The 27877-nt window shown below is 36.1% G+C and overlaps 1 protein-coding gene across 2 annotated transcripts in view; it reads left to right on the top strand.

The window, feature by feature from the left end:
* The window catches only part of atp9a (ATPase phospholipid transporting 9A), a 217676-nt gene extending 194119 nt beyond the window's left edge, over nt 1-23557 (top strand). Inside the window, exons 24-28 of one of the 2 annotated variants that reach the window (XM_061925336.1) lie at nt 10447-10511; nt 12312-12420; nt 12487-12544; nt 12618-12821; nt 22865-23557. In XM_061925336.1, the coding sequence (XP_061781320.1) occupies nt 10447-10511; nt 12312-12420; nt 12487-12544; nt 12618-12821; nt 22865-23001 (573 nt within the window). In that variant the 3' untranslated portion in view covers nt 23002-23557. The remainder of the gene's footprint in view (nt 1-10446; nt 10512-12311; nt 12421-12486; nt 12545-12617; nt 12822-22864) is intronic. The other variant, XM_061925343.1, reaches the window with a different exon arrangement.
* Nucleotides 23558-27877: the final 4320 nt, after the last annotated feature.

The following is a 27877-nucleotide window of genomic DNA, read 5'->3' on the forward strand; positions in this document are numbered from 1 at the left end:
AAATTTGGTAAATAAATAACCAAAAAATGTATATTTTGTTGTTTTCTTACTGTACCGAAAATGAACCGAACCGTGACCTCTAAACTGAGGTACGTACCGGACTGAAATGTTTGTGTACCGTTACACCCCTAGTAAATGGTAAATAAAAAGAGAATACAATGATTTGCAAATCCTTTTCAACTTATATTCAATTGAATAGACTGCAAAGACAACATATTTAATGTTCACACTCAGAAACTTCTTTTTTTTTTGCAAATAATCATTAAAACCTCTAGAGGCCTTAGTGGCTACATGCGCAGACAGCACCTTTTAGCTCTTATTTCCAAAATTGTGTACACTACTGAATTGGGGTCTTATGGCCGCTTATGTGGACACTTATACTGCCATTTGGTGGTGTCAGAAGAGTATAACATACAATGGAATTTGGGGAAAAAAAGTGTAAAAATAAGAATTAGCATGTCACTAAACCATACTTGCCAACCTTGAGACCTTCGAATTCGGGAGATTGGGGGCGCGGGGGGTGTTGAGGTGGCCGGGGTTGGGGGGGCGCGGTTTGGTGGTAGCGGGGCTGTATATTGTAGCCCGGAAGAGTTATGGATGAAAGGGATTCTGGGTATTTGTTTGTTTATGTTGTGTTACGGTGCGGATGTTCTCCCGAAATGTGTTTGCCATTCTTGTTTGGTGTGGGTTGACAGTGTGGCGCATATTTGTAACAGTGTTAAAGTTGTTTATACAGCCAACCTCAGTGTGACCTGTATGGCTGTTGACCAAGTATGAATTGCATTCACTTACGTGTGTCTGCAGAAGCCGCCCGGGAGATTTTCGGTAGGGGCACTGAAATTCGTGAGTCTCCCGGGAAAATCGGGAGGGTTGGCAAGTATGCACTAAACATGAAGTACATGTTTGTGTACTTATGGACTAAGTACATCATATCAAAAATGATTCTTAGTTTTTATTCTAATTAGGGTCCAATAAGCCCAAATAGCAAAGAGAAATAAAAAAAGCATGTAAACAAACAGCTTGGGCCTTAAGAGGTTAACTTAGAATTTAATGGCAGCAACACATTGCAAAAAAGTTGTCACAGGGGGCATTTTTACCACTGTGTTACTTGGCCTTTCCTTTTAACAACACTCCGTAAACGTTTAGGAACTGAGGAGAACACTTTTTGAAGCTTTTCAGGTGGAATTCTTTCCCATTCTTGCTTGATGTACAGCTTAAGTTGTTCAACAGTCCGGGGGTCTCCGTTGTGCTATTTTAGGCTTCATAATGCGCCACACATTTTCAATGGGAGACAGGTCTGGACTACAGGCGGGCCAGTCTAGTACCCGCACTCTTTTACTATGAAGCCACGTTGATGTAACACGTGGCTTGGCATTGTCTTGCTGAAATAAGCAGGGGCGTCCAAGAAAAAGACGTCGCTTGGATGGCAACATATGTTGCTCCAAAACCTGTATGTACCTTTCAGCATTAATGGTGCCTTCACAGATGTGTAAGTTACCCATGTCTTGGGCACTAATACACCCCCATACCATCACACATGCTGCCTTTTACACTTTGCGCCTAGAACAATCCGGATGGTTCTTTTCCTCTTTGGTCCGGAGGACACGACGTCTACAGTTTCCAAAAACAATTTGAAATGTGGACTCGTCAGAACACTTTTCCACTTTGTATCAGTCCATCTTACATGAGCTCGGGCCCAGCGAAGCCGGCGGCGTTTCTAGGTGTTGTTGATAAATGGCTTTGGCTTTGCATAGTAGAGTTTTAACTTGCACTTGCAGCTGTAGCGACCAACTGTAGTTACTGACAGTGGTTTTCTGAAGTGTTCCTGAGCCCATGTGGTGATATCCTTCACACACCGATGTCGCTTTTTGATGCAGTACCGCCTGAGGGATCGAAAGTCCTTAAAATCATCGCTTACGTGCAGTGATTTCTCCAGATTCTCTGAACCTTTTGATGATATTACGGAGCGTAGATGGTGAAATCCCTAAATTCCTTGCAATAGCTGGTTGAGAAATATTGTTTTTAAACAATCTGCTCAGGCATTTGTTGACAAAGTGGTGACCCTCGCCCCATCCTTGTTTGTGAACGACTGAGCATTTCATGGAAGCTGCTTTTATACCCAATCATGGCACCCACCTGTTCCCAATTAGCCTGTTCACCTGTGGGATGTTCCAAATAAGTGTTCGATGCGCATTCCTCAACTTTCTCAGTCTTTTTTGCCATTTGTGCCAGCTTTTTTTAAACATGTTGCAGGCATCAAATTCCAAATGAGCTAACATTTGCAATAAATAACAAAGTTTACCAGTTAAAAACGTTAAATATGTTGTCTTTGCAGTCTATTCAATTAAATATAAGTTGAAAAGGATTTGCAAATCATTGTATTCTCTTTTTATTTACCATTTACACATGACAACTTCACTGCTTTTGGGTTTTGTACTTATACATCAGTGTTTCCTAACCATAGGGTCCACTAGAACAGTGTTTTTCAACCTTTTTTGAGCCAAGGCGCATTTTATTCATTGAAAAAATGTGGAGGCACACCACCAGCAGAAATCATTAAAAAACGAAACTCAGTTGACAGTAAAAAGTTGTTGTTACAATTGTTGGATATGACTTTAAAGCATAACCAAGCATGCATCAATATAGCTCTTGTCTCAAAGTAGGTGTACTGTCACCACCTGTCACATCACCATCTCACTTATTTGGAGTTTATTACTCTTTTCCTGTGTGTAGTGTTTTAGTTCTTGTCTTGCGCTCCTATTTTGGTGGCGTTTTCTCTTTTTGTTGGTATTTTCCTGTAGCAGTTTCATGTCTTCCTTTGAGCGATATTCCCCGCATCTACTTTGTTTTAGAGATCAAGAATATTTCCGTTGTTTTTATCCTTCTTTGTGGGGACATTGTTGATTGTCATGTACATTGTGGACGCCGTCTTTGCTCCACAGTAAGTCTTTGCTGTCGTCCAGCATTCTGTTTTTGTTTACTTTGTAGCCAGTTCAGTTTTAGTTTCATTCTGCATAGCCTTCCCTAAGCTTCAATGCCTTTTCTTAGGGGCACTCACCTTTTGTTTATTTTTGGTTTAAGCATTAGACACTTTTTTACCTGCACACTGCCTCCCGCTGTTTCCGACATCTACAAAGCAATTAGCTACCAGCTGCCACCTACTGATATGGAAGAGTATTACACGGTTACTCTGCCGAGCTCTAGACAGCACCGACACTCAACAACAACACATCATTTGTAGACTATAATTACTGGTTTGCAAAAAATATTTTTAACACAAATAGGTGAAATTAGATCATCTCCCACGGCACACCAGACTGTATCTCACGGCCGCGGCACAGTGGTTGAAAAACACTGCACAAGGGGGCCACCAAAAAAAGATCTGTTTCTCAGCTGTGGTCCGGTTGGGCGGTAATATATGTTTCTACCATTTGTGGCAGTATGCCAACATCAAATAACAATAAGAAGGCTTGAGCTAAAGTTAGTTTTAAAGCGCAAAAATGGTGACCAAAGTGGTGAAGCCGTATTTTATTTTTTTGACAATCTAGTTTATTTATTATAGCACAACGTAATTGTATGTACCGCTTGTCCCTTTTTATGGATGGATGGATAATTGTATGTAAATGTATTTTTTCATCAGTTACTATTATTTATTTATAGACTTATAGTATTTATTTATAGACTTATTTTTCCAATTAGGTGTATGTGTTAAATAAATATTAATCTTTGTGATTAACACATGCTTTCATATCATTTGGCAAGGTGGTAAACTTTAGGAAGGTTAGATATAATTATTGAATACAATTAAAATCAAGAGTAAGATTACTAATTTAATTGAAAAGTTGGGCCCTGAGGTCAAAAAGGTTAAGAACCCCTCATATGAAATGAATATTTAACGTCACTTTTAGCTTGTTAGTGAAGACTGCCATATGCAAAAAGACTTTGCTACAAGTTCTTTCTTGAAATAAATTGTGTTTTTCACCTTTTTAATCAAAGTGCTGGCACTCGCAACTTTCTTTGGTCCCATGCTGGGTTATTTTGCTTTGCCGAAAAGTGGCCTTTTAAATTATTGTTATTATTTTTTTAATATTGTCTCACTGGACATTTGAGTCGATACTGTATTGAAAGGATCTCAGGGTCTGTTTACGTAGTATCGTACTTGACAGTAAAAAGAGGGGAAAAAAACTGCAGTTCTTGTCGAAATTCAAATGTCTTAAATTGTGCAATGCACTTTAAAGCCTTTTCCACTCTTGGAATATATAATGTGCATCGGATTTGGATGAAACTTGATTTAGGGTTACACATATGCAAGGGGGGCGGGGTCATGAGTCAGAGCGCCCCCTACGCTACCACCGCTACCATAACCCCGTCCATGACTCAGCGTCTCAAGTGGGGGGAGGTGTTGGCGTCTCCCGCCAAGTCTGGACGACCACAACCACAGCCTGACAGCTCAATAACGCTGCACCAGTCATGCCAACGTCACACGCTCAACTTAGTCCCTGGCGCTGTAAAATACCAGAAGATCACAAAAGTGTCACCTGTTCTCTCGTATTGTACTTCATGACTTAAAGGGGAACATTATCACAATTTCAGAAGGGTTAAAACCATTAAAAATCAGTTCCCAGTGGCTTATTATATTTTTCGAAGTTTTTTTGAAAATTTTACCCATCACGCAATATCCCAAAAAAAAGCTTCAAAGTGCCTGATTTTAACCATCGTTATATACACCCGTCCATTTTCCTGTGACGTCACATAGTGAAGCCAACACAAACAAACATGGCGCATAGAACAGCAAGCTATAGCGACATTAGCTCGGATTCAGACTCGGATTTCAGCGGCTTAAGCGATTCAACAGATTACGCATGTATTGAAACGGATGGTTGTAGTGTGGAGGCAGGTAGCGAAAACGAAATTGAAGAAGAAACTGAAGCTATTGAGCCATATCGGTTTGAACCGTATGCAAGCGAAAACGACACGACAGCCAGCGACACGGGAGAAAGCGAGGACGAATTCGGCGATCGCCTTCTAACCAACGATTGGTATGTGTTTGTTTGGCATTAAAGGAAACTAACAACTATGAACTAGGTTTACAGCATATGAAATACATTTGGCAACAACATGCACTTTGAGAGTGCAGACAGCCCAATTTTCATCAATTCATATATTCTGTAGACATACCCTCATCCGCGCTCTTTTCCTGAAAGCTGATCTGTCCAGTTTTGGAGTTGATGTCAGCAGGCCAGGGAAGCTAGGGTCGATAGGGGGTTTAGCTCGCTCGTCTGCGGGAACAAACTGCCGCCATTGCTTGCCGTGCTACCAAGGTCCTTTGTCCCTGAATGGCTCACACACTCCGGCAGATTCAATGGGGTCTGGCGGCAGATTTCTTTGACTTTATGGTTGGAAATGCATCTGCTTTGAGTGTCGCAGGATATCCACACATTCTTGCCATCTCTGTCGGGGCATAGCTTTTGTCGGTAAAGTGTGCGGAACAAACGTCCAATTTCTTGCCACTTTCGCATCTTTGGGCCACTGGTGCAACTCGAATCCGTCCCTGTTGGTGTTGTTACACCCTCCGACAACACACCGACGAGGCATGATGTCTCCAAGGTACGGAAAACAGTCGAAAAAACGGAAAATAACAGAGCTGATTTGACTCGGTGTTTGAGAAAATGGCGGATTGCTTCCCGTTGTGACGTCATCGCTCCGAGAGCGACTATTAGAAAGGCGTTTAATTCGCCAAAATTCACCCATTTAGAGTTCGGAAATCGGTAAAAAAAAAAAAAAGGTCTTTTTTCTGCAACATCAAGGTATATATTGACGCTTACATAGGTCTGGTGATTATGTTCCCCTTTAAAGGGGAACGGCACTTTTTTTATAAGTTTGTTTATCGTTCACAATCTTTACATGACGACTGATGTCATTGTTTTTCATTGCATTCTAGGGATGTCTCGATACCATCATTTTGGTACCGGTACCAAAATGTATTTCGATACTTTTCTAAGCAAAGGGGACCACAAAAAATGGCATTATTGGCTTTATTTTAACAAAAAATCTTAGTGTACATGAAACATATGTTTATTATTGTAATTTAGTCCTTAAATAAAATAGGGAACATACTAGACAACTTGTCTTTTAGTAGTAAGTAAACAAACAAAGACTCCTAATTAGTCTATGCAGTAACATATTGTGTCATTTATACACCTATTATTTTGTACCGGTACACATTATAAAGGACAAGTGTGGAGAGTGTTTTACATTTTTTCCCCATCATGCACTCTCATGGATTTAAATGAGTGTAATTTAGCTTTTTTTTTTTGCACCATGACTAGGGAAGGTTGTTTGGATTGTGTCTAGTGTTGTCCCGATACCAATAGTTTGGTACCGGTACCAGTACCAAAATGTACTTTTATACTTTTCGATACTTTTCTTAATAAAGGGGACCACAAACAAAATTCATTATTGTCTTTATTGTAACAAAAAATCTTAGTGTACATGAAACATATGTTTATTATTGTAATTTAGTCCTTAAATAAAATAGTGAACATACTAGACAACTTGTCCTTTAGTAGTAAGTAAACAAACAAAGACTCCTAATTAGTCTATGCAGTAACATATTGTGTCATTTATACACCTATTATTTTGTACACATTATAAAGGACAAGTGTGGAGAGTGTTTTACATTTTTTCCCATCATGCACTCTCATGGATTTAAATGAGTGTAATTTAGCTTCTTTTTTTTTGCACCTTGACTAGGGAAGGTTGTTTGGATTGTGTCTAGTGTTGTCCCGATACCAATAGTTTGGTACCGGTACCAAAATGTACTTTTATACTTTTCGATACTTTTCTTAATAAAGGGGACCACAAACAAAATTCATTAGTCTTTATTGTAACAAAAAATCTTAGTGTACATGAAACATATGTTTATTATTGTAATTTAGTCCTTAAATAAAATAGTGAACATACTAGACAACTTGTCTTTTAGTAGTAAGTAAACAAACAAAGACTCCTAATTAGTCTATGCGGTAACATATTGTGTCATTTATACACCTATTATTTTGTCAACATTATTAAGGACAAACTGTAAAAAATGATTATTAATCTACTTGTTCATTTACTGTTAATATCTGCTTATTTTCTGTTTCAACATGTTCTATCTACACTTCTGTTAAAATGTAATAATCACTTATTCTTCACTTGTTTGATACTTTACATTAGTTTTGGATGATACCACACATTTAGGTATCGATCCGATACCAAGTAGTTACAGGGTCATAATTTAAATCCTCATGTGTCCAGGGATGTATTTACTAAATTTATAAACATAATATACATTTTAAAAAATATATTTTGTGACGATAAAAAATATCGATGTAATGATAGTAGTATGGACTAGATACGCTCCTGTACTTGGTATCATTACAGTGGATGTCAGGTGTAGATCCACCCATGGCGTTTGTTTACATTGTGACGCCGGTGAGCTATTGTATCCTCCTACGGTGTGTAGTGAAGCATGTTTAGCTATTCCTCGTCCTCCAGTGATAATGATACTTGTAAGAAACTCACTTTATTTGTCGCCATGGAGGCGAGGATTTGTGATTTAGAAGTAGCTAAAAAACTGCAGACTGCGGATGGACGTTAGTTTTAAAGCAGCTCTTCCTGAGGGTGTTTCAGTGTTATAACTTCACCTTTATCTTTACTTTTTACGCCAAAATGCGTCCGTTCTCCCTTTTCTGTCTACACACTGTGTCTGCTTGTAAGTACTCTGTGTATGTGCGCTGCCGAACATGCTCCTCTGCTTGTAAAACCAGCAATGTCACGACGCGCCCTCATGCCCGTTAAAAAATTTAAAAAAACTATGAACCGGTACTTTTTAGAGTATAGTATCGTTTTTGATTCATTAGTACCGCGATACTATACTAGTACCGCTATCATACTTGCCAACCCTCCCGAATTTTCCGGGAGACTCCCGAAATTCAGCGCCTCTCCCGAAAACCTCCCGGGACAAATATTCTCCCGAAAATCTCCCGATTTTCAGCCGGAGCTGGAAGCCACGCCCCCTGGACAGCCTTTTTTCAGGGTGACAAGAACTAAATCATCCAGACTAGAGATGAATTGTATTATTATGTTTATCTTACCTAAAAATAAATATATTTATTAATTTAAAAAAAAAAAAAACTAAATACATTTTTACTATATTTTGCTAAAAACATCAAAATTAATTGTATTTTTATTTTTTCGTGACTCCTTATTACATCCATTATCATACCTGCCAACTACTCCGGTTTTCCCGTAATTAGTACGGTTTTCATCAACCTATTCCGGGTTACGGTTGCAGTGATAAAAAATACGGTTTTTCATTAATTAAATTTTTTTTTTTTTTTTAAAGTTTTATTCACGAAATCGCGTAACAACAATGACATTCGACCTGCTTCCCGTAACTTCCTATCGAGCCATTCCGCGAGGCTATTTATAGCACCGCTGCCAAGCACGAGGCACCTGTTGCCCATTGTTTCCAAACGAGCGAACGATCATGGAATCAGCCGGAGAAAAATCGCATACGAGTCTTAAACCGAAAAGAAAACTGCAGTCATTCCGTGAAGAATATTCAAAAGCCTATCCGGGAATAATTATCCGTTCCAAAAAGGGTGAAAACTACGCGAATTGCACCTTGTGCAGACAAGATTTTTCGATCGGACACGGAGGAATTAGCGATGTAAAAGACCACGTTGGGACAAAAAAACACAAGTCTAATGCCGTTGCTAGCGATACAAGTGGAAAACTTTCAACGTTTTTCGGATTTTAGCCACAAAAAGGTAATGACACCAATGTTATCTATTGGAATTGTTTAGTACTGTTATACTGTTCAAAGTGTTTATACTATTTATGCTTTCAAGTCCAAGTTGAAGAAATCTTGTTAAATGTTGACAGCATAACTACCAAAATACAGAAGTATGTCCTTAATATTTTTGCAGTGCTATTTCTGTTGAAAAGTTCAAATGATTACATTAGAGATGTGATGTGCCACTTTTCAAGTGTCTGATGGCTTCAATTAATTTTCATTAATTTTTCATATTTTGAATTCTTTTGAAAGGCTTACAAAAAAACTACATTTGAATTGTAATTCCATGCTATTGACAGGACTATTAATTTTAATGAAGTTAGCTTACCATGTTTACAGTATGATAATTGTGATAGAAATGTGAATTTTAGGCACAGAATATTTTTTACAATTGAACAAGGCAGTAGATTATACAAGCTCGGACAGAAAGTTAATAATGACACCAATTTTTTTTTTTAATGGAATTGTTTAGTACTGTTTTACCATTTGTTTACTGTAAAAAGTGTTTATACTTTCAATTAACAAATTGAAGTCTTGTGAAAGGTTGACAGGATAACTGGCATTAACTGTCAAAATAATTTCAAACTATTGAAGTTAGCTTACAGAATAAACATGTCAATCAACCCATATGATTTTTGCTGTAATATTTTTGTTTTGAAAAGTCACTGTGACTGATAGAAAAGTGATGGCGAAGCCTGAACCCCCCCCACCAGGACTTTGTCCTGGACCTACCGGGGCCTGCGGCCCCTGGACCCTGGCTACTAGGTTTTTCTGATTTCAAAAGTTGGCAGGTATGCATTATTATACATTAAAATAAACATATTTGAAATAATTGATTTTAAATTATCATAATAATTCATTTAAAATGACCATATTTAATTATTAAAATAATTGCTTGTTTATCAACAACTTTAGCATTTTATTCATTACATTTTGAAACTCTCAGAAGCCAAGTTATGTTATATTCCTTAATATTTATTTATGCAAGTTTGAAGTATCAATTATCTAAACACAGTTTGTTTGCATATTTTCAGGATGTAGATATATATATATATATATATATATATATATATATATATATATATATATATATATATATATATATATATGAAATACTTGACTTGGTGAATTCTAGCTGTCAATATACTCCTCCCCTCTTAACCACGCCCCCAACCACGCCCCGCCCAACCCCCACCCCCCACCTCCCGAAATCGTAGGTCTCAAGGTTGGCAAGTATGACCGCTATACCGTACAACCCTAGTGCATTCTAACTCGTAAATAAAAGTCAGCTGACAGTGCAGTCAATGGGAGGTCATCTTTTCCGCCCGTAAAACCCAACAAAAAAACATCCAAAAAGCGCCAACAATATACTCCATTTACATGTGGTGATTAGAATATTAACCAAGTATTAGTGATATTGTTATTATGAGCGCTTACGCAGACAAACTATTTATAGCTGTGTGTGCCAATGTTGACATGATCGACCATCGTCAAACTTTATTGCAGATCATAAATCAGGCCTCTCGCCTGGATAGTAGAAGGATGAGGAGGTATTCCAACAAGTTGGTATTAGGGCTGCAACTAACGATCATTTTCTCTCCCTCCAGGCCGTCTTCTCGTCTGTCTTCTACTTTGCTTCAGTGCCGCTTTACCAAGGATTCCTCATCATCGGGTGAGAACACGTGTTTCTGCTGCTCTCTTTAAAAGATCACATATTTGACTATTTGTCAACCATTTTAAATGCATACGCAGTAGTGTATTAGGCCTTGATGCTGACTATTAGGCAGTTTGGAAGACATTTTTGGTAACATAATTTGGTGTAAGTGTAGCTTTAAGGCTAGTGAGTTCTCAGAGAAGCACTATTGTGTACTTGAGACACTTTTGACTGTGCACCTGTCCAAAGTAATAAATGTCACATGTCATATACAACTATGTAACATTAAAGAGTGGGACAGGAGGACACAAACATTAGCAATGTGAGCTACATGCTAACATTACATTTTAACATCATGCTAGGTTGGCAACGCTAGCATAGCAATGTGAGCTACATGCTAACATTACATTTTAACATCAAGCTAGGTTGGCAACGCTAGCATAGCAATGTGAGCTACATGCTAACATTACATTTTAACATCATGCTAGGTTAGCAACACTATTATAGCTATGTGAGCAACAGGCTAACATTACATTTTAACATCATGCTAGGTTAGCAACACTATTATAGCTATGTGAGCAACAGGCTAACATTACTTTTTAACATCATGCTGGGTTAGCAACAATAGCATAGCTATGTGAGCTATATGCTAACATTACATTTTAACATCATGCTAGGTTAGCAACACTATTATAGCTATGTGAGCTACATGCTAACATTACATTTTAACATCATGCTCGGTTAGCAACACTAGCGTAGCTATGTGAGCAACAGGCTAACATTACATTTTAACATCATGCTAGGTTAGCAACACTAGCATAGCTATGTGAGCTACATGCTAACATTGCATTTTAACATCATGCTAGGTTAGCAACAATAGCATAGCTATGTGAGCTACATGCTAACATAACATTTTAACATCATGCTAGGTTAGAAACACTAGCTTAGCTATGTGAGCTACATGCTAACATAACATTTTAACATCATGCTAGGTTAGAAACACTTGCTTAGCTATGTGAGCTCCATGCTAACATTATATTTTAACATCATGCTAGGTTAGCAACACTAGTATAGCTATGTGAGCTACATGCTAACTTTACATTTCAACATCGTGCTAGGTTAGCAACACTAGCATAGCTATGTGAGCTACATGCTAACATTACATTTTAACATCATGCTAGGTTAGCAACACTGGCACAGCTATGTGAGCTACATGCTAGCATTACATATTAAAAACATTCTAGGTTAGCAACATTACTATAGCTTTGTGAGCTATATGCTATCATTACATTTCAACATCATGCTGGGTTAGCAACACTGGCACAGCTACGTGAGCTACATGCTAGCATTACATATTAAAAACATTCTAGGTTAGCAACACTAGTATAGCTTTGTGAGCTACATACTAACATTACATTTCAACATCGTGCTAGGTTAGCAACACTAGCTTAGCTATGTGAGCTACATGCTAACATCATGCTAGGTTAGAAACACTTGCTTAGCTATGTGAGCAACATGCTAACATTTTAACATAATGCCAGGTTAGCAACACTAGTATAGCTATGTGAGCTACATGCTAACATTATATTTCAACATCGTGCTAGGTTAGCAACATGCTAACATTTTAACATCATGCTAGGTTAGCGAGACTAGCATAGCTATGTGAGCTAAGTGTTTAAAAAGTGTAGCAAACAAGTGATTTTGATGGTAGATGTTTATAGTTTTTGGTTTTCTGGCTCCTGGGACATGAGACTGTCTGAAATTAGAGAAGGTCATCACTCCAAAAGTCAGTGTTGTATAACAGCAGACTTGTTTCAGCTACTCCTCCGTCTACACCATGTTCCCCGTCTTCTCCTTGGTGTTGGACAAAGACGTCAAGTCTGAGGTGGCCATGTTGTACCCAGAATTATACAAAGACCTGTTGAAGGTATGTCAGTCCCCATCCAATAAACACACACAAAAACGTTGCGTAACCTTCTTGTCCCTTCTGCAGGGAAGACCTCTGTCCTTCAAGACATTCCTAATATGGGTCTTGATTAGTATTTATCAAGGTAAGACACAAATATCATAGTATATATTTTTTTTAATGTCTTAAGTCCATGATGGTGCATGCGGTCCCCGCAGGCAGCATCATCATGTACGGGGCGCTGCTCCTCTTCGAGTCCGAGTTCGTCCACATCGTGGCCATCTCCTTCACCTCGCTCATCCTCACCGAACTGCTGATGGTGGCGCTGACCATCCAGACGTGGCACTGGCTCATGATGGTGGCCGAGATGCTCAGCCTGGCGTGCTACGTGGCCTCGCTCGTCTTCTTGCACGACTTCATCGGTGAGACCCTCTTTTACTTCGACTAATAATAATAATAATAATTAATTTTATTTGTAAAAGCACTTTACATTGAGCAAACAACCTCAAAGTGCTACAGTGTATTAAAAAAAAAAAAAAAGATAATAAAAATAAATAAAAACTAGAACAGCCTAATAGCTAGAACTAGCACGCATATATCTAAAAAAAAAATGCTTTTTTTAAAAAGAAGGGTTTTTAAGCCTTTTTTAAAAGCATCCACAGTCTGTGGTGCCCTCAGGTGGTCAGGGAGAGTGTTCCACAGACTGGGAGACTGTAGTAATAATAATAATAATAATCCATTTTATTTGTAAAAGCACTTTACATTGAGCAAACAACCTCAAAGTGCTACAGTGTATTAAAAAAAAAAAAAAAGATATTAATAAAAAAAAAAAAAATACAAACCATAACAGCCAAATAGCTAGAACTAGCACACATATATCTAAAAAAAAAAAAGGCTTTTTTAAAAAGAAGGGTTTTCAAGCCTTTTTTTAAAGCATCCACAGTCTGTGGTGCCCTCAGGTGGTCAGGGAGAGTGTTCCATAGACTGGTAGACTAGTAATAATAATAATATTAATGAATTTTATTTGTAAAAGCACTTTACATTGAGCAAACAACCTCAAAGTGCTACAGTGTATTTAAAAAAAAAAGGAGAAAAAAAAGATAATAAAAAATATATATAATACAAACTAGAACAGCCTAATAGCTAGAACTAGCACACATATATCTAAAAAAAAATGCTTTTTTAAAAAGAAGTGTTTTTAAGCCTTTTTTAAAAGCATCCACAGTCTGTGGTGCCCTCAGGTGGTCAGGGAGATTGTTCCACAGACTGGGAGACTATAGTAATAATAATAATAATAATAATTAATTTTTATTTGTAAAAGCACTTTGCATTGAGCAAACAACCTAAAAGTGCTACAGTGTATTAAAAAAAAAAGATAATAAAAATAAATAAAAACTAGAACAGCCTAATAGCTAGAACTAGCACGCATATATCTAAAAAAAGGCTTTTCTAAAAAGAAGGGTTTTTAAGCCTTTTTTATAAGCATCCACAGTCTGAGGTGCCCTCAGGTGGTCAGGGAGACCGTTCCACAGACTGGGAGACTGTAGTAATAATAATAATAATAATGCATTTTTATTTGTAAAAGCACTTTGCATTGAGCAAACAACCTCAAAGTGCTACAGTGTATTAAAAAAAAAAAAGGTAATAAAAAAAAAAAAAATACAAACTAGAACAGCCTAATAGCTAGAACTAGCACGCATATATCTAAAAAAAGGCTTTTTCAAAAAGAAGGGTTTTTAAGCCTTTTTTGAAAAGCATCCACAGTCTGTGGTGCCCTCAGGTGGTCAGGGAGATTGTTCCACAGACTGGGAGACTATAGTAATAATAATAATAATAATAATTAATTTTTATTTGTAAAAGCACTTTGCATTGAGCAAACAACCTCAAAGTGCTACAGTGTATTAAAAAAAAAAGATAATAAAAATAAATAAAAACTAGAACAGCCTAATAGCTAGAACTAGCACGCATATATCTAAAAAAAGGCTTTTCTAAAAAGAAGGGTTTTTAAGCCTTTTTTAAAAAGCATCCACAGTCTGTGGTGCCCTCAGGTGGTCAGGGAGATCGTTCCACAGACTGGGAGACTGTAGTAATAATAATAATAATAATCCATTTTATTTGTAAAAGCACTTTACATTGAGCAAACAACCTCAAAGTGCTACATTGTATTACATTTTTTTTTAAAGATAATACAAATAAATACAAAAAATAAAAACTAGAACAGCCTAATAGCTAGGACTAGCACGCATATATCTAAAAAAAATGTTTTTTTAAAAAGAAGGGTTTTTCAGCCTTTTTTATAAGCATCCACAGTCTGAGGTGCCCTCAGGTGATCAGGGAGAGCGTTCCACAGACTGGGAGACTGTAGTAATAATAATAATAATAATGAATTTTATTTGTAAAAGCACTTTACATTGAGCAAACAACCTCAAAGTGCTACAGTGTATTAAAAAAAAAAAAAAAGGTAATTAAAAAAAAAAAAAAATACAAACTATAACAGCCTAATAGCTAGAACTAGCACACATATATCTAAAAAAAAGGCTTTTTTAAAAAGAAGGGTTTTTAAGCCTTTTTTAAAAGCATCCACAGTCTGGGTTGCCCTCAGGTGGTCAGGGAGAGCGTTCCACAGACTGGGAGACTGTAGTAATAATAATAATAATAATGAATTTTATTTGTAAAAGCACTTTACATTGAGCAAACAACCTCAAAGTGCTACAGTGTATTAAAAAAAAAAAAAAAGATAATAAAAATAAATAAAAACTAGAACAGCCTAATAGCTAGAACTAGCACGCATATATCTAAAAAAAGGCTTTTTTAAAAAGAAGGGGTTTCAAGCCTTTTTTAAAAGCATCCACAGTCTGTGGTGCCCTCAGGTGGTCAGGGAGAGCGTTCCACAGACTGGGAGACTGTAGTAATAATAATAATAATGAATTTTATTTGTAAAAGCACTTTACATTAAGCAAACAACCTCAAAGTGCTACATTGTATTAAAAAAAAAAAAAAAAGATAATACAAATAAATACAAAAAATACAAACTAGAACAGCCTAATAGCTAGAACTAGCACGCATATATCTAAAAAAAGGCTTTTTTAAAAAGAAGGGGTTTCAAGCCTTTTTTAAAAGCATCCACAGTCTGTGGTGCCCTCAGGTGGTCGGGGAGAGCGTTCCACAGACTGGGAGACTGTAGTAATAATAATAATAATAATAATGCATTTTATTTGTAAAAGCACTTTACATTGAGCAAACAACCTCAAAGTGCTACAGTGTATTAAAAAAAAAAAAAAAAGATAATAAAAAAAAAAAAAAAAAATAATGATTATGATTCTGCTTTTACCACCAACGGAGCTGATTTTTGGAATGATACAGTACACATTGGAAAATCCTGTTTCCTTTCCATGAACAGCAGCTCCACCAGTTCAAGCAGCACTCGTGCATGCCCAGATTATGACACTGCTTCCATTGCGAACGGGAGCCGATTTTTGGAATATCACAATACATCTTGGAGAATCACATTTCCCCTCGATGAACCACAGCTCCACCTGTTACAGCAGCACTCGTGCATCCCACGATTATAACACGGCTTTCCACCACCAAGGAAGTGGATCTTCAGAATGTTACAGAACTGTCATGTCTGTGTAATCATGTTTTGTTTTAGTCATGTTTTGTTTAGTTATTGGACTCTTTAGTTTCTGGCTTTTCACTCCCTTGTCTTGTTTCCATGATTACCCATTAGTTTCACCTGTTCCACGTTTGGACTCATTGTGCACTCTTGTTTGTCACCATAGCAACCGGTAGCTGGTGACATACTGTCATGACTTGGTCCTGGGGTTTAGTTTTTCTAGAAGGCTCGGGCGAGACGGGAATGTGAGAACATATTTATTTAAACTTATCAAAAAAAGTACAAACGAAAAGTGCGCACACTGGCGGAGAAACAACTTGGCTATGAAAACAAATACTTGCACAAAGGCAGAAACTATGAACAACAAAAAACACTAACTGTGGCATTAATAAACAAAACTTACTTGGCATGGACAAAAGGAGCAGCGTGAACGATGGACATGAAAAAAGTGTCAGAAATGTGCAGAGCATAAATGTGGGATGTCACCAGACAGACAAACTGAAAACAATGAACTTAAATACTACAGACATGATTAACGAAAACAGGTGCGTGACTCAAAACGTGAAACAGGTGCGTGACGTGACAGGTGAAAACTAATGGGTTGCTATGGTGACGAACAAGAATGCACAATGAGTCCAAACGTGGAACAGGTGAAACTAATGGGGTAATCATGGAAACAAGACAAGGGAGTGAAAAGCCAGAAACTAAAGAGTCCAATAACTAAACAAAACATGACTAAAACAAAACATGATTACACAGACATGGCAAGAACCTGTTGGAAAATCCCGTTTCCCTCTTTAAACCGCAGCTCCCCTGTGCCGGCAGCACTTGTGCACCATGCTCGGCTGAAGACAAGACATCTTGCGACTCACTTAGATGTTTACGCCGTAATTGTTGTGCTATTTCAAGCGCTAAGTACATCTACACTGCTACACAAGCTGTACACTGACTACTCTAAAGTCACTTTTGCCCGTGCCTGCAAATATGGTCATGGCAGAGTTACGACGGTGGACTTTGTGTGTTACTAAGTGAGTTGGAAACAAACACGTCGTGTTGACGTGTGACGCCCACTCAAGCGTTTTAGACTTTATTTTGGCTTTTACGTGGGCCGTGCAGCTTCCCACTGGGCTTCCCATCCCCACCACGGCCGCTCATGACTGGCGTGCGGTCACACGGTAGCCTTTTTTGGGACACGCTACCTCCTTTTGGGACACGCTGGAGGAGATGGTAAAGGTTTCTTTCGTCTTCACTCCAGAGGGAGTTTGCCAAGGAGGAGGTTTTTTTTTTTCCGCAAAGAGAAGTCGTGAAAGTTTAGTGAGTGGAGAAGTCACATTCTGACTTTTACTGGCACAACAAAGCACTCTTAATGAAGCTGAATGCAACTGCAATCAGATCAAACTGTAAGGAAATATTTTTAAACACAGATCATTACAAAACTCATTAAAATACAGTAAGTAAGAAGTATCACACTTTATGACTTTTTTAACTGTAAAAAAGGTAAACATTGTGAATAAAAAAACAACTACAATACAGTAAAACTACTCACTCTGTATGTGTCCAACGAGGAACGTTTAAAGAAGCGGAAAGACCCGACTTCAAGTGTTGCTAACTGTCGTACAAATGTAAAAAAAAAAAGAAGCTAAACGCTATTAATAACAAAACTTTATTCATCTAAAATACAGTAAAACTACTATTAGTAACGTTTAAAGAAGTGAAAAGATCGCTGAAGGAGAATTGATGTCACACTTCTTGATGTTTTAACTGTGTAAAAACACAAAGTAAACATTGTGAATAAAAAAAAAACTAAACTACAGTAAAACTACTATTAGTACTGTTTAAAGAAGTGAAAAGATTGCTGAAGGAGAAATGATGTCATACTTCTTGACATTTTAACTGTGTAAAAACACAAAGTAAAAATTGTGAACAAAAAAAATTACTAAATATAACTAAAATGCAATAAAACTACTATTAGTAGCGTTTAAAGAAGTAAAAAGATCGCTGAAGGAGAATTGATGTCATACTTGATGTTGAAGTAAACATTGTGAACAACTAAATACAACTAAAATGCAGTAAAACTACTATTAGTAGCAATTAAAGAAGTGGAAAGATTGCTGAAGGAGAATTGATGTCATTCTTTTTTACATTTTAGCTGTGTAAAAACACAAAGTAAACATTGTGAACAACAGAAACAAGTAAATACAACTAAAATGCAATAAAACTACTATTAGTAACGTTTAAAAAAAGTGGGAAAAAAATCGCTGAAGGAGAATTGATTTCCTACATTTTTATATTTTAACTGTGTAAAAACATGTAGTAAACATTGTGAACCACAAAAACAACTAAATACAACTAAAATGCAGTAAAACTACTATTAGTAGCGTTTAAAGAAGTGAAAAGATCGCAGAAGGAGAATTGATGTCACTCTTTTTTACATTTTAACTGTGTAAAAACACAAAGTAAACATTGTGAACAACAAAAACAACTAAATACAACTAAAATGCAATAAAACTACTATTAGTAACGTTTAAAAATAGTGAGGAAATATCGCTGAAGGAGAATTGATGTCATAAATTTTTATATTTTAACTGTGTAAAAACACAAAGTAAACATTGTGAACAACAAAAACAACTAAAATGCAATAAAACTACTATTAGTAACGTTTAAAAAAAGTGAGGAAATATCGCTGAAGGAGAATTGATGTCATAAATTTTTATATTTTAACTGTGTAAAAACACAAAGTAAACATTGTGAACAACAAAAACAACTAAATACTACTTAAATGCAATAAAACTACTATTAGTAACGTTTAAAGAAGTGAAAAGATTGCTGAAGGAGAATTGATGTCTCTCTTTTTTACATTTTAACTGTGTAAAAACACAAAGTAAACATTGTGAACAACAGAAACAAGTAAATACAACTAAAATGCAATAAAACTACTATTAGTAACATTTAAAGAAGTGAAAAAATCGCTAAAAGAGAATTGATGTTATACTTCTTGATGTTTTAACTGTGTTAAAACACAAATTAAACATTGTGAAGTAAAAAAAACGAAATACTTCTAAAATGCAATAAAACTACTCACTCTTTATGTGTCCAACAAGTAGCGTTTAAAGAAGTGAAAAGATTGCTGAAGGAGAATTGATGTCATACTTCTTTACATTTTAACTGTGTAAAAACACAAAGTAAACATTGTGAACAACAAAAACAACTAAATACAACTAAAATGCAATAAAACTATTATTAGTAACGTTTAAAGAAGTGAAAAGATCGCTGAAGTACAATTGATGTCATACTTCTTTACATTTGAACTGTGTAAAAACCCGTAGTAAACATTGTGAACAACAAAAACAACTAAATACTACTTAAATGCAATAAAACTACTATTAGTAGCGTTTAAAGAAGTGAAAAGATTGCTGAAGGAATGATGTCATACTTCTTGACATTTTAACTATGTAAAAACACAAAGTAAACATTGTGAACAACAAAAACAAGTAAATACAACTAAAATGCAATAAAACTACTATTAGTAGCGTTTAAAGAAGTGAAAAGATTGCTGGAGGAGAATTGATGTCATACATATTTATATTTTTTAACTGTGTAAAAACACAAAGTAAACATTGTGAACAACAAAAACAACTAAATACTAAAATGCAGTAAAACTACTATTAGTAGCGTTTAAAGAAGTGAAAAGATTGCTGAAGGAGAATTGATGTCACTCTTTTTTACATTTTAACTGTGTAAAAACACAAAGTAAACATTGTGAACAACAAAAACAACTAAATACAACTAAAATGCAATAAAACTACTATTAGTAACGTTTAAAAAAAAGTGGGGAAAAATCGCTGAAGGAGAATTGATGTCATACATTTTTATATTTTAACTGTGTAAAAACACAAAGTAAACATTGTGAACAACTAAATACAACTAAAATGCAATAAAACTACTATTAGTAACGTTTAAAGAAGTGAAAAGATCGCTGAAGTACAATTGATGTCATACTTCTTGACATTTTAACTGTGTAAAAACAAAAAGTAAACATTGTGAACTAAAAAAACTACTAAATACAACTAAAATGCAATAAAACTACTATTAGTAACGTTTAAAGAAGTAAAAAGATCGCTGAAGGAGAATTGATGTCATACTTCTTGATGTTGAAGTAAACATTGTGAACAACTAAATACAACTAAAATGCAATAAAACTACTATTAGTAGCGTTTAAAGAAGTGAAAAGATTGCTGAAGGAGAATTGATGTCACTCTTTTTTACATTTTAACTGTGTAAAAACACAAAGTAAACATTGTGAACAACAGAAACAACTAAATACAACTAAAATGCAATAAAACTACTATTAGTAACGTTTAAAAAAAGTGGGGAAAAATCGCTGAAGGAGAATTGATGTCATACATTTTTATATTTTAACCGTGTAAAAACACAAAGTAAACATTGTGAACAACAAAAACAACTAAATACTACTTAAATGCAATAAAACTACTATTAGTAGCGTTTAAAGAAGTGAAAAGATTGCTGAAGGAATGATGTCATACTTCTTGACATTTTAACTGTAAAAACACAAAGTAAACATTGTGAACAACAAAAACAACTAGGGATGTCCGATAATGGCTTTTTGCCGATATCCCGATATTGTCCAACTCTTTAATTACCGATACCGATATCAACCGATACCGATATCAACCGATATATACAGTCGTGGAATTAACACATTATTATGCCTACTTTGCACAACCAGGTATGGTGAAGATAAGGTCCTTTTTTTTTTTAATTAATAAAATAAAATAAATAAATTAAAAACAATTTCTTGAATAAAAAAGAAAGTAAAACAATATAAAAACAGTTACATAGAAACTAGTAATGAATGAAAATGAGTAAAATGAAGTGTTAAAGGTTAGTACTATTAGTGGACCAGCAGCACACACAATCATGTGTGCTTACGGACTGTATCCCTTGCAGACTGTATTGATATATATTGATATATAATGTAGGAACCTACCAGAATATTAATAACAGAAAGAAGTGTGTATCTTGTGTTTTTTATGTTGATTTAATCATTTTAAAAAAAACGATGCCGATCATTTCCGATATTACATTTTAACGCATTTATCGGCCGATAATATCGGACATCTCTAAAAACAACTAAATACAACTAAAATGTAATAAAACTACTATTAGTAGCGTTTAAAGAAGTGAAAAGATTGCTGAAGGAGAATTGATGTCACTCTTTTTTACATTTTAACTGTGTAAAAACACAGTAAACATTGTGAACAACAGAGACAAGTAAATACAACTAAAATGCAATAAAACTACTATTAGTAGCGTTTAAAGAAGTGAAAAGATCGCTGAAGGAGAATTGATGTCATACTTCTTGACATTTTAACTGTGTAAAAACACAAAGTAAACATTGTGAACTAAAAAAACGACTAAATACAACTAAAATGCAGTAAAACTACTATTAGTAGCGTTTAAAGAAGTGAAAAGATCGCTGAAGGAGAATTGATGTCATACTTCTTGACATTTTAACTGTGTAAAAACACAAAGTAAACATTGTGAACAAAAAAAATTACTAAATACAACTAAAATGCAGTAAAACTACTATTAGTAGCGTTTAAAGAAGTGAAAAGATCTCTGAAGGAGAATTGATGTCATACTTCTTGATGTTTTAACTGTGTAAAAACACAAAGTAAACATTGTGAACAACAAAAACAACTAAATACAACTAAAATGCAATAAAACTACTATTAGTAACGTTTAAAAAAAGTGGGGAAAAATCTATGAAGGAGAATTGATGTCAAACATTTTTATATTTTAACTGTGTAAAAACACAAAGTAAACATTGTGAAGAAAAACAACTAAATACAACTAAAATGCAATAAAACTACTATTAGTAGCGTTTAAAGAAGTGAAAAGATTGCTGAAGGAGAATTGATGTCATACTTCTTGACATTTTAACTGTGTAAAAACACAAAGTAAACATTGTGAACAACTAAATACTTCTAAAATGCAATAAAACTACTATTAGTAACGTTTAAAAAAAGTGGGAAAAAATCGCTGAAGGAGAATTGATTTCATACATTTTTATATTTTAACTGTGTAAAAACACAAAGTAAACATTGTGAACAACAAAAACAACTAAATACAACTAAAATGTAATAAAACTACTGCTAGTAGCGTTTAAAGAAGTGAAAAGATTGCTGAAGGAGAATTGATGTCATACTTCTTTACATTTTAACTGTGTAAAAACAAAAAGTAAACTTGGTGAACTAAAAAAACTACTAAATGCAGCTACAATGCAGTAAAACTACTATTAGTAGCGTTCAAAGAAGTGAAAAGATCGCTGAAGGAGAATTGATGTCATACTTCTTGATGTTGAAGTAAACATTGTGAACAACTAAATACAACTAAAATGCAGTAAAACCACTATTAGTAACGTTTAAAGAAGTGAAAAGATTGCTGAAGGAGAATTGATGTCATACTTCTTGACATTTTAACTGTGTAAAAACACAAAGTAAACATTGTGAAGAACTAAAATGCAGTAAAACTACTATTAGTAAGATTTAAAGAAGTGGGAAAAAATCGCTGAAGGAATGATGTCATACTTCTTGACATTTTAACTGTGTAAAAACACAAAGTAAACATTGTGAACAACAAAAACAACTAAATACTACTAAAATGCAATAAAACTATGGTAACATACTTCTTGACATTTTAACTGTGTAAGTGAGGAAAAGCCAAAGAAAAAGCAAAACCGAGGTCTACCGTGCTACACCGATGATGTCACTTTTGGAGTCTTGCTTCATGTCATATTTGTCCTTGCCCTTTGTCATCTTTCGTCAGACGTCTACTTCATCACCACGCCGTCGTTCCTGTGGAAGGTGACGTCCATCACGCTGGTCAGCTGCCTGCCGCTCTACATCCTCAAGTACCTGCGCAGGCGCTTCTCCCCGCCTAGCTACTCCAAGCTCACCTCCTAGGGGGCGCCGTTTAGACATTTCTATATTGCCTAATCAATAAACAACAGCGCTTGCTAATTGATGAATGCACATAATCAAGAAAGAAAGGATCTAACCTTTGACTTTGACCACTGCACTGAGTCACACTCCACTGCTAAAAGGAGCCTGCAGAATTATACGCTAGTAAAAAAAAAAAAAGCCGGTTTATGCGTCAGGCAGCGGGCGTCCTGAGCTAAATGGGTCCTCGCCCCCAGAGGAGTACTCAGTGGGCCCCTCGCCATCTCCTATGTGGTCGTGACCTCAAGCCATAACAAAAAAAAGAAAAGGAAAAGGTAATCACGATGTGAATAGAATGTGAATAATGTCAATATGTTTATTCCCTTAATCCTACTAAAATAATTCCCGGTGTTTGACGACTTCTGTGTGGTTATTATAATTCAACTATTTAATATGGATGTGAAAAGCATGATTGTAAATATATTTTTTAACCGTATTAACCTTTTTTTTTTTTTATTGTTTGGAAAGCAGAACAAAAAAAAAGGGATGTTTAATGTTTCGAATATGAATAATAAATCTCATGATTTGTTATGGGTTTTTTTGTCTCTTTTTGTTGCTCTAAACAGCTCGGGCCCAGCAAAGTCGGCTGCGTCTCCGGGTGTTGTTGATAATATGGTTTTCGCTTTGCATAGTACAGTTTTAACTTGCGCTTACAGATGTAGTGACCAACTGTAGCTACGGACAGTGGTTTTCTGAAGTGTTCCTGAGCACATGTAGTGATATCCTTTACACACAGATGTCGCTTTTTGATGCAGTAAAAGAAAGAGTATATGTGCAAAATTGTTAAACTACTATTTTACTTGGAAAACCTTGCATAAACAACTCTTCTTGATTCTTACAGACAGACCTCCCACTCTTCTCGATTCTAAGGACAGACCTCCCACTCTTCTCGATTCTTACGGACAGACCTCCAACTCTTCTCGATTCCTACCGACTGACCTCCCACTCTTCTTGATTCTTGCCGACAGACCTCCCACTCTTCTTGATTCTGACCGACAGACCTCCCACTTTTCTTGATTCTGACCGACAGACCTCCCACACTTCTTGATTCTTACCGACAGACCTCCAACTTTTCTTGATTCTTACCGACAGACCTCCCACTCTTCCCGATTCTGACCGACAGACCTCCAACTTTTCTCGATTTTTACGGACAGACCTCCCACTCTTCTTGATTCTTATAGACAGACCTCCCACTCTTCTTGATTCTAAGGACAGACCTCCCACTCTTCTCGATTCTTACGGACAGACCTCCCACTATTCTCGGTTCTTACGGACAGACCTCCCACTCTTCTTGATTCTTACAGACAGACCTCCAACTCTTCTCGATTCCTACCGACTGACCTCCCACTTTTCTTGATTCTTGCCGACAGACCTCCCACTCTTCTTGATTCTGACCGACAGACCTCCAACTCTTCTTGATTCTGACCGACAGACCTCCCACTCTTCTTGATTCTTACCGACAGACCTCCAACTTTTCTTGATTCTTACGGACAGACCTCCCACTCTTCTTGATTCTTACCGACAGACCTCCCACTTTTCTCGATTCTTACGGACAGACCACCAACTCTTTTCGATTTTTATCGACAGACCTTTCACTCTTCTTGATTCTTACTGATAGACCTCCCACTCTTCTCGATTCTGACCGACAGACCTCCCACTCTTCTCGATTCTGACCGACAGACCTCCCACTCTACTCGATTCTGACCGACAGACCTCCCACTCTTCTCGATTCTGACCGACAGACCTCCCACTCTACTCGATTCTGACCGACAGACCTCCCATTCTTCTTGATTTTTACGGACAGACCTCCCACTTTTCTTGATCCTTACCGACAGACCTCCCACTCTTCCCAATTCTGACCGACAGACCTCCCACTCTTCTTGATTCTTACAGACAGACCTCCCACTCTTCTCGATTCCTACCGACAGACCTCCCACGCTTCTTGATTCTTACAGACAGACCTCCCACTCTTCTCGATTCTTACGGACAGACCTCCAACTTTTCTTGATTCTTACGGACAGACCTCCCACTCTTCTTGATTCTGACCAACAGACTTCCCACTCTTCTCGATTCTTACCGACAGACCTCCCACTCTTCTTGATTCTTACGGACAGACCTCCAACCCTTGTCGATTCTTACCGACAGACCTCCCACTCTTCTCGATTCTTACGGACAGACCTCCCACTCTTCTTGATTGTTACCGACAGACCTCCCACTCTCCTCGATTCTTATCGACAGACCTCCAACTTTTCTCGATTCTTACGGACAGACCTCCAACTGTTCTTGATTCTTACGGACAGACCTCCAACTCTTCTCGATTCTTACGGACAGACCTCCCACTCTTCTTGATTATTACGGACAGACCTCCCACTCTTCTCGATTCTTACCGACAGACCTCCCACTCTTCTTCATTCTGAACGACAGACCTCACACGCTTCTTGATTCTTACGGACAGACCTCCAACTCTTCTCGATTCTTACCGACAGACCTCCCACTCGTCTCGATTCTTACGGACAGACCTCCAACTCTTCTTGATTCTCACGGACAGACCTCCAACTCTTCTCGATTCTTACCGACAGACCTCCCACTCTTCTTGATTCTTACGGACAGACCTCCCACTCTTCTTGATTTTTACGGACAAAACTCCCACTATTCTCGATTCTTACCGACAGACCTCCCACTCTTCTTGATTCTTACCGACAGACCTCCCACTCTTCTCGATTCTTACCGACAGACCTCCAACTCTTCTTGATTCTCACGGACAGACCTCCAACTCTTCTCGATTCTTACCGACAGACCTCCCACTCTTCTTGATTCTTACGGACAGACCTCCCACTCTTCTTGATTTTTACGGACAGAACTCCCACTATTCTCGATTCTTACCGACAGACCTCCCACTCATTTTACTCACCGTAGATTTTTTTGCAGGGAAGTTTTGTTGAGTGTAAACCTGAAACATGCTGGAAAAAGGAAGTGGAGTAAAAAAGCGTGTGTGTAATGTAAGTGACATCGCCAACTAGTGGCCTGGCATGCACATGACAATGTTTACACTTCTTTTGAGAATGTTCAGTTGTCCAACTTAAAACAAAGAAAAGGTGAAAAGGAAAATGTGGGAACAATAGCGTGATGACATGTTTCAAAAGCAATTGTCGCGGCACTCCAAGTAGGAATTTGATTTCCTTCCTGCCACAACTTAAAGTTCCTCTCAGAACATTTTCCTCCTTTTTTTTTTTGTGCCTTTGTGTTGTTCCAAAGCGAATGAGGTCAGACGTTCCGTCAACACGGAAAGTCCATACATCCCGCTGCAAAGAGCTTATGTAACGCCCTTCTGATCGATCCTCACATGTCGGCGAAAAGAATTCCGAGTGCTCTCAGTGGAAAAGTGGCGAGCTCGCTCGTCCAGCTTTCCACCTCCATTTCATAACTTTGACACGTTATCTCGCTAAGGAAGCAAGGAGGTATTTGGTTGTCAAAGCAAGAAACTTTTGCAGCTACACAAACTTTTTGTATTAAAACATACAAATATATATGTACTGTAGATGTATATACATACATATATGTGTAGAGATGTATATATACATATTTATGTGTGTAGAGATGTATATATACATACATATATGTGTATAGATGTATATATACATACATATATGTGTATAGATGTATATATACATGCATATGTGTGTATAGATGTGTACATATATACAGATATACATACATAATTTTGTGTATAGATGTATATATATACAGATATACATACATATATGTATGTATAGATAAATATATATATACATACATACATATATGTGTATAGATCTGTATATATATACAGATATACATACATATACATGTGTATAGTTGTGTATATATATATATATATATATACAGATATACATACATATATGTGTATAGGACAAGCTGTAGAAAATGGATTGATGGATATACGTGTATAAATATATATATATATATATATACACATCTATACATACATATATGTGTGTATATATATATATATACATATATATGTGTATAGATGTGTAAATATACATACATATATATGTGTATGGATGTATATATATAAATACAGTATATTCATGCATATATATGTTTATAGATGTGTATATATATACATACATATATATGTGTATAGATGTATATATACATGCATACATGTGTATAGATGTATATATATATACATATATATGTGTATAGATGTATATATATACATACACACATACATATGTGTTTAGTTGTGTGTATATATATACATACATATGTGTATAGATGTACATTTATACATACATATAGATGTATATATACCTACATATATGTGTATAGATGTGTTTATATATACATACATAGATGTATACATACATATATGTGTGTATAGATGTGTATATATATATACATAGATGTATATATATACATACATGTATGTATGTATGTATGTACATATACACATACATATATGTGTATGGATGTGTATATATATGTATATATATACATATATAGGTGTATAGATGTATAAATATATATATATATACATCTATACGTACATATATGTGTGTGTATATATATATATACATATATATGTGTATAGATGTATATATACATACATATATATGTGAATGGATGTATATATATATAAATACAGTATATTCATGCATATATATGTTTATAGATGTGCATATATATACATACATACATATATATGTGTATAGATGTATATATACATGCATACATGTGTATCGATGTATATATATGTGTGTATAGATGTGTATATATATACATACACACATACATATGTGTTTAGTTGTGTGTGTGTATATATATATACATACAT

The sequence above is a fragment of the Nerophis lumbriciformis genome, linkage group LG01 (assembly GCF_033978685.3).
Source record: "Nerophis lumbriciformis linkage group LG01, RoL_Nlum_v2.1, whole genome shotgun sequence".
Classification (NCBI taxonomy): Eukaryota; Metazoa; Chordata; class Actinopteri; order Syngnathiformes; family Syngnathidae; genus Nerophis; species Nerophis lumbriciformis.